Here is a 9,432-nt window from a genome sequence, read left to right on the forward strand (position 1 = left end):
CAGGTATACTGCTAGCATCAAGCCTAAGCTGCCAGATTAATTCCTTAAATTCCAGGGTGGATTCCCAGTCTCCACCCCTACTAATTGGATGAACTTGTTCAAGCACCATAAAAGCAAGTTTAAAATTAGGGCAACCAAGGGAATGTTTATAGAATGCGTTACTATCTTTCTTTTTACCTATATCATAGATATGCTCATATATGCGCTTCCTAAATTCCCTTTCAGTTTTTCCTATATAAAAGCCACAGGTCAAGCAATACCCAATGTATACCACACCTTTCGTGTTACATGTGTAGTGACCGTGTGGGTTCAAGTTTGTTTTACGTGCTTTAAGATATAGATGGTTACTATTGATAATAAAAGGGCACTGTTTGCACGCATTTGAAGGTGCCATTCCTTTGTTGAGTTGTCATACAAGTAGTGATATGTCTTTGCTCAAACACCTCTTTTAAATTCGACCTCTTTTTCTAACAAAGCTGGTCTCTTTGGAATCAAGTTTTTAAATTCATCATTGGTTTGTAACACAAACCAAAACTTATTGATTGTGTTCTCTATCTCCTTGAATTCTCAGAAAAGTATAGATAAAATAGCTAGAATTCTCCTGTGCTTGTGTGCTGGAGGGCCTTGGGATGGGGATACCAACATCATTGTTCCCAAACAATGGTGTATATAACGAGTCCCTTTTACTAAGAATCTCATGGATAAGGTTATTCACCAAATAATCCGGATAACCTCTCTCTGTAAACATCACCCTAAGGTTGTTAGCTTCAGCAATGAAATCAGGCAATCTGCTACACGATGCCCTAACAAGCAGACCTTTAACTATTCCTTTCTTTTGTTGGAATGGGTGTTGGCTGTTGAAATGTAGCAGAGAATTGGAAAATGAAGGTTTTCTATAAACCTTGGAGTATAATTCCATTGATTGTGCATCTCTAAGGATTGCTACATCTAAATAATGAAGCTCATTCTCACTGATTTCATGAGTAAATGTAAGGAAATCAGTGGAAGAATTGATATATTCCAGAAAACCTATTACTTGATCTCTAGTGCCCAGATGATACAAATATCATCCAGGTAACGGCAATAAAAGTGATGTACTGTGCCCAAGGGGACTGGAAAATGTGCACCTGCTCCCATCTATGTAATACCGCATTGGCATATGGAAGCACCCATGGCCACTCCCTTGGTTTGTTTAAACAATTCCCATTAAAAACACATAACTGTTGTTAAGAACAATATTTAACAACTCAGAAGTTAAGTTAATGATATTGCTACTTAGCCTGGTTTCATGTTTGAGAAAATCAGTAAACCATTCAACACCAACACTATGGGGTATACTCGAAATAACTCCTTAATATCCACAGTGATCATTAATGAAGAGGTGAGGCATTTTTCTTTTGGAAAAAGTCTGAGAAATTCCCATGAGTCTTTTATCACATGGGTCATGGCCAGGGTGTACTGTTTAGTGACAAAATCTATAAATTTAGAAATAGGTTCCCCCACCTGCACCTGAGACAATTGGTCTGAATGGTAAGGCTGATGCCTTTGTGGGTCTTAAATAATAGGAACCCTAGGTTTATTCACTAGTAGAAAGTTATAAAGCTGCTCATTAATAGCTCCTTGTAAAAGATAATCATATAATGTATATTTAATCTTAGCTAGGGCTATGTTATACTCATTACGGGATATGAGACAGTATTGTTGGTCATCATGCAGCATATTATGTATACTTTCTTCATAGGTGTGGTCATACATAAGTACAACACCACCACCCTTGTCCGGCTTCATTACCCTGACATGTTCCCTGGATAGCATTGAGATGTATTCAAGTTCTTGTTTGGTTATGTTAGATTGCTGCATGTTCGAATAAAGGAACTTATCTCGCAGTACATGTTCCACTAGCTCCTCGTACAGTTTCAAATGTTGTACCATAGGTGGATAAAATGTACTTTTCTGTTAAGCCCATTTGAGTTATATACTGTGTTTTGAAAAAATGTTTCAAATTTAGTGCTCTGGTAAATAATTTAAGATCTACCAGTAAGTTAGCTAAATTAGTTCTGTGGGAAGGTACAAATTGAAAGCCTTTGGTAAAAATACCAAAGGCTATAGGGTCTATTGAAACATCAGTAAAGTTATAAATGCTGAAGTTATTCATTTTAAACACCTTACAATTGACTGCATCCACTATTTGGATGCAATCATAGTATGCATCCAACTCAACCAAGGGCATGGAGCAGTAACTGAAGTTGGATAAGGGGCTTTGTCATTATTTGTTGTTTCATCTGGCCCCTGGCCTCTGTGGTTTGTACCCCCATCCCCGGTTCTCCCGGGATAGTGAAAATCCTGATTTCGTTCCTTTCTATCTTTCTCAGCCAAATGGAGCTTCATTATAATTGCGCTGAAAAACTTCATCAGTTCCGTTATCATAGGTACTGTTGTATCTACTATTATTTGTTGATTTGTTGTAACAGGGATATGCTATCTCTTCCCTATACTCATGCATATCTCTTTCTAGTTTCTTGATCTTTCTGGAAATGATTTTAGAACAGAACTGGTCAACTTCATCAAAGACTTTATCGTAGTCATGTTTGACCATGCCAAAGTCAGTGTCTGAAATGACATTGTTATGTAAATTATTTAATTCCTCTGTAAGTGCCCTGGCCTTCTTTTCATATTCCTCTATCATGACTGTTAAAACTTCAAGGCCTGCTCTATCAAAAATACTACAAAGCTGTTTATATTGTGCAGAGCCTTGTTTAACAAAATTAGGAAATTTAAAGAAGCGAGCCCCTTAGGGATACGCTTAGTCCTGACACATTCTGCCAGATAGTCAATCTCACATTGATTACTTTAATGCGTACAGCTTGTTTTTAAATGCTGTAAAATCTGTGTCAATAGCCACTGAGTTGACATAATTAACAGTACCTTTGTTAAAGTTAAAGGGCTGGTTCGCCCAGTTTGCAAAATCAAACTCTTTCGTTTGTCTTTGGCTTTTGAGAACGAGCTCCTGGATTACTTCGTTGTTAGAGGATCTTGTACTTTCCTGGGCCACATGGTTTTCTTGAGAAACTTCAGATGGAATCTAACTCCCGTCTACTCCTCCGTCGACCGTTCGTGTATCGGGAACAATGCTAGGTGCGATATTAGAGGAAGAAGTTCTTACGTCGTCTTTACTTTGTTGTTTTAGCAGTCCCTTAAGCTCAGTTAGCATGTCTAACACCTGGTTAAATTCCGCCGTGTTACAGGAGATTAGCGTCTGTTTCCTGTAACAGGCGGTGGTCATGATACCAAACAGGAACAAAACCTTGAAAAATGAGAAGCAACTAAGAACAATATCCAAACACACCTGTGGACGTGGAGACAAATTCAACTGCTGCAAAAGATGGTAAAAGCAGGTTTAATTCCCAAACGAATCCTTTAGCACAGAAAAACACAGTGGAGACAAGCGCCGCTCCTGGAAACAATTCCAATTTTATCAAGTAAAAACAAACTGTGAAAGCACTACCTATATACCTAAATCACATGCTTAAATTATTGTCTCCACGGGTGTGTTTGGATATTGTTCTTAGTTGATTTTCTTATAGTGACATTTTCAGACTCCATATTTAAGTCTTCAGTCTGCCTTAAAATATCAGTTACTGTGCCATGTAAGTCTGGTAACATGATACCCAGATATCCATTGTAAGCTAAAGTACAGATGTTTGTCTGCCTGCAATGTCTTTAATTTAGGAATGATACCAGACTCATTATGAGACTCAAATTCAATTGTTGCTAGGTTAGTCATTAAATTCTTAGACACTTTATGCACCTAACTCGAGGAAAGGAAGAATAGTTTTTTTGCAAACCAGCTGAAATGGCCCTTCATAAGGTTAATGGTGTACCCAAAGATATGCACCTTGGATATGCACCAAATATATAAAAACAAAATACCCTGTTATATGTACCTGGACATAACAAAAAAAAAAAAAACTTGATAAAACATGGTCTGTTTTGTAACCCTTGGGGGAAAATATCTGATAAGAGTATGCATGCTTATTTTATTTTATTTTTCTTCTTCATTTTCGGATGACTGTGCCATGGGTTTTGCACTTTCAAGATGTGAAGGATTTTTGTTCTGACCAAAGTTGGATTCATTCAAATGTACTCCTGTGATACTCATTTGTAATCTATGAACATGGGTTTTGTGACAAAGGAATTAAAGGTTAGCATTCAAATGTGTACATCTCTGACTTATGGAGAGACCATCATGTAGTCTTATAGTAAAAGGATGCTTCTTGTTCAGATATCTTCCCACCCCAAATCCACTAACTCAGAATTTCCAGAGACAAAGCATGTGAATGCAAATTGCTGACTAGACATCTGTGGACGAAAGTCCTTAGAAGGACATTTTTTTCAAGTGTTCTTTTTTCATCCTTGTCTGACTCAGTAATAATACCAACTTTAATGATTTCATCTATTCAGTAGAAATGGCAGGAGTTAAAACTACCTGCTTTAGATATGTTAGAAACAGTTTGGTTACTAGAGAAAGGAGGGGGAATCCAACTGCAGTGAGGTTTTTGTGTTTTTTCATAAATAAACTTTTTCATTAACAAGGCCTGTAGTTTTTTTTTTCTTTCAGTGCTGTTTACAACCTCTTGAGTGGAATAGTCAAATAACCCTTTTTAGCCACCGGGGCCCAAAGTGCAGTTTTCACTTATAACTATGCATTGCTTTCTTTAAAAGAAGATAAAGATAAGTATGCATACATTGAAGTTCAGTGCAGAGGTATATTTAATTTCTCTCTCTCTCTCTCCCACTTTCTCTTCTTCTACAAGCATGTGTTCCTCAGAATGGTTCTATAAGTGTGGCTATCTCACCATATATTTCCCATGCAGCATAATCAGTTGGTATCATGCAATAGGAGCACCAATTCTCACTAGATTTCCAAAATGTCTAAGCATTTAGGTTTAATACCTTCAGAATGGGTGACACACAACTCCCCCACCAGTATAGACACACACACACACACACACACACACACACACACACACACACACACACACACACACACACACACACACACACACACACACACACACACATATCATACAAGCACCCACATACACGCACATACAAGCATGGGTGACGCACACGCATGCATATGCACACAGGCACACAGACACACGCGCGCACACACTGCTTAGGAGTTGGATCCATCTAGGTACAGTGCAGCTTAGACATCATCTTCGTGTTTCACACAACAATGCACTAAATTGACACTGTTAACTATATAACTTCTATAAGGAAGGTAAACTAATATCTACCAGTCATTCTGTCCTTTTGTCTTTAATTGCCTCTTCGTTTTCCTAGCTGAATATCAGTGACATTTCTGAAACAGAGGCTGACTGGAGCAAGGTTGTATATATACACTTATGCATGCTGACAAGCTACACTATCTAAGGCAAAGGAATAATGCTCTGAGCTGTGAATGAGCTGCTTCCTGTAGTGAAAGGTACAAGGTTTGATTCTTTCCACCTCCATTTGGCTATTGTGCAACTAACAAGTTACTGAACCAGGCAGTACTCCTAGGTTACTTCTGTAAAAGGACACTTTTCCCAGTGGGCTGACTTGTTTAACAAATAGGTAAATTAACTGAAGACAGTAAATTAGTTCAAAAGGCTGTGCATTATGTTAGTATAATTGACAAACATCAACTAATATTGAGAAATGCCTTCATAATAGCCATACTCTTTTATCAACAGATATTGCCAGATATCATTGTAATGAAATAAAGTGAAAAAAATGTAGTCACTTTGCATTTTTTTCCATTTTGTTAGAGTACTGGTCTGGACCGTGAGCATACCTTGCCCATAGATGGTACATACCCACAGTATAAAACAGTTGCCAAAAGTTATATGTAGACCAAAGCAGCCAGTTACTGGACATGTCTGTTTTGCAACTACAGTCTGTTGTATGCCCTTTATAACTCACCTTGAGTGGCTGCAGACATTGCATTGAGATATTTTTTCAGTCCTTGCATTTAAACACTATGATAATATTTACTGTTAATTTACATCTCTATATCACAAAAATGATGGGGAGTGACTATAAATTACTGTAATTTATTAGCTCCACAAAATGTTGGCATTTATGTGAAACACATACACAAAGACACACACATAGGATGGTGCTCTCTATCTTCATAGTTTGCCCAGCTACCCAAAGTACAAAAGCATGATGAATAATGTATTCTTTACCAAACCTCTGCATAAAGTGTGGTCTATAAATGTAGCCTAGCAGCAAAACTGAACTAAGCAAAATGGAAGCCTGCTATAACAGAATTGCCCGCTTTGCTGCAAATTGCTCATATAGAAATCATCACTGTACTGCTTTGAGACAGCTCCACTGGCTTGAACTGCCCAAACTCCTAACCTACAATCATTTCTGCCTCTCTCATTCTATCTATTACCTCCTCAATAAGTGTCCTGCCCTCAAAAACCTAGTACAACATCACTCAGCCAAAAGTCCTCCTAGATCATCAAGCAAACTACTACTAGAAGTCATCAACAGCTACAATAGCTTTGGAGATATACTTTATAGTAGTTCAGTGGCTAAAAAATGGAACTCTCTCCCCACCAGCATACAAAACACATCGCCCATAGCCTCCTTTAAAAACCTCATTAGGCAACATCTCAAGTAAAGTTGGCAGTGCCATGACTGCTCCCCAGGCTAGTGAAAGCAGATAAGGTACACATAGTAAACCTAGAGTACTTGATACTAGTTTTCACTCTTACTCACAAACACTGGCTAATGTACAATGTATGTACTGTACTTGTGTACTATGTATGTATTTTACCTATGTTCCAAATTTCAGCTGTACACCACAAATCTATTAATTACCTTAATTTCTAAATTAATATTTTCTTGTTTGTTCTCTCCACTGTAACTGTTGATGTGCTGCATACCACTGTAAAACATGTCTATTGTAATTTTTGTGTATATTGATCAAGTCTAAATATCTACATGTATCTGTAATTTTTCTGTGTGGAGTTCTCCCCGGGACTCTGTTGAAAAAGGGCCTTTTCGGCTCAGTCAGACACCCCCAGTTAAAAAATATAAAATACATAAAATAAAATAAATTTCCTATGCATTGTAGAGCAACACTTTCCTCAGATTAGTTCTCAGTTAATGTGCGTAATAACAGAGTACAAAAACAATACTTCCTGTAAATAAAACCATCAAGTCTTCTGTTTAGTTAATAGCTACTTTCTGTATTTTGCACTCTACAATTTATATTACCTACATGGAGCACTTAATTATCATTAGAGCTGTATATATATATAACTATTACCCTGTCTATTTCCTGCAATATGCATTGGAGAATTTGTTGTGGAACAAGTTTTTAACTCACAATATATTGTTGTGTATTTAGAAATACCTGGTGGAGAAGTTTTTTTCCTCATGTCTGATTTCCTGGAAATAACAGTTGCTGTGGTACTCTGGGACATTAAACTGAACATCTGTGCCATAATATAGTTACATCTAAATCCTAAAGAAATGCTGACTACTGAGCCAGTCAAATATCAAACATCAAAAGTGTGTCAATAACCATGTCTGAGTCTTTGAATTCTGCCAAGAAATGCAATAGATTTCTTCATCCTTCCATACATAGTAGCTTCTGCCTAATCTATGAGTGAATGGATAGGATAATCTTTTACTCCAATAACCACCTGTGACCATTGTCACCACATTCCGTATCTAGTACAGACTTCTTAGCTGGAGAGTTTCATCAGTGATTTTTTTTTTCTTTTCAAGAAAGTTTTCAAGAAAATGAAGTAAAATCATCAAATTTTGTAAATATAGATTCCTTTTTAAGAAAAAAGTATGTTCCATTAAAATAGTCTTAATACATAACAAATTAAGAAACACAAATAATTTTGATTATTTAAATAAACATTTATTTTTAACTATGTTATCCCAAATTACTTTATATTAATTTCACTAGTTTCTTTAAGATGTCAGGATATGTCATGAAAAATACTATTGTCCTGACAAACAAATTCATTGAAAATAATATTTTATGTGTCTTTGGCTTAGATATATTTTTTTCTGTAGTTACTAAACCAACAGTAATTCATGCCATCCTAACTGATGCTATATATTCTTAAGTCCTCTGGGCTACACAGAATAGTTTCTTTTACTGGTGGAAATATACCACTAAAATAATCAAACATACTTCATTAAAGAGTATGATGAAGTTACACAAAGGACTCCTTTAAAGGAGAGCAATGAAACAATCTTGAAATGTGATTGGTTAATGCCGAGCGTGACTCAAGAATAACTTCCCTGAATAATTTTATGCAGCATTTAACAAGTCTCGCTTACTTTACAAGCACGTAAACTGACTTACAGGAGTCATCATGTCCCCCTTCCTAGTCTTTCTAGCAGCTGTATTCGCATCTTGTAAGTCTCCCAGCACTGTGTGAAGTTAAAGTTACAAACTTTTGACAAGCTAAGCTGAAGTAATTTTTGTCTTTTGTTTTTCAGTTGGACATGCTGTTGAGATACATCAGGAAACACTGTCAATAGTCAGACCAGCAGATCAACAGAAAACTGCAGCATTTAATTGTAAAGCTACTGGTTTATACAGTAGCTACCCTTATATTCACTGGTATCGACAGAAGGGAGATGGCAAGCTTGAACGCATTTTATATTATAACAGAGATAGCTCAAGTGTTTCTAAAGACCCAGGATTTACTGAACAAGGAAAATATGAAGCTGAGCACACTAATGATATCTTCACACTTCGTGTACATAAAATAGTACGAGACAATGAAGGCACATATTACTGTGCACACTGGGATCCCACAGTGGTTAACAAACATGATTAGCCTGCACAAAATCTTCCATTCAAATAGTAATGCTGTGCTTGAAGTCTGCATAATCACAAATACCTCACTCTGGCAGGAAGCCACAGCTGCACCTGTTTATGAATCTCTGAAAACTCAAACATGTTCTTATACAATAAAGTATTTTCCAGTGCAGAAAAAAATTCCAAAATTATAAACATTGCAGTGCTAATCTTGGTTTCTGTAAAGGACATGAAAAATAATGCAGCTCAAGGCTTGGTTTCACAACAGTAATTAAATGTATGCTACCACCTACATTATAAAATTTTCTAACTTTTCATTTCTGACTTTCATGATAAACATAGTTTGCAGTATATTAAAAGTTCTCACATTCATATTTGCATTATTTTATAGTATCTGAAAAGGTTCTGTTATGAAACTCTGAGTGGCAAAACCCTGAGCAACAGTAACATCAAAAAAGTAAAAAAACACAGAAGGCCAAAAACATTACCTCAAGTGTTTTTTCAGGGGAACAAGCTCCCTCCACTCCCTGATGTGGGGTGCAACCCCCCCCTAAACTCCCACAAAGTTCTGTATGAGTTGG

General features: G+C 36.7%; 1 gene segment (V, D, J or C); it reads left to right on the plus strand.

Annotated features, from left to right (window-relative positions):
• Positions 1-8,359: 8,359 nt before the first annotated feature.
• Positions 8,360-8,932, plus strand: LOC122797259. The segment is given in 2 exon segments: positions 8,360-8,442; positions 8,527-8,932. Coding segments are annotated over 2 exon segments (387 nt in total).
• The last annotated feature ends 500 nt before the right edge of the window (positions 8,933-9,432 follow it).

Source organism: Protopterus annectens, chromosome 3.part0 (assembly GCF_019279795.1).
Source record: "Protopterus annectens isolate FY-2018-M chromosome 3.part0, PAN1.0, whole genome shotgun sequence".
Taxonomy (NCBI): Eukaryota; Metazoa; Chordata; order Ceratodontiformes; family Protopteridae; genus Protopterus; species Protopterus annectens.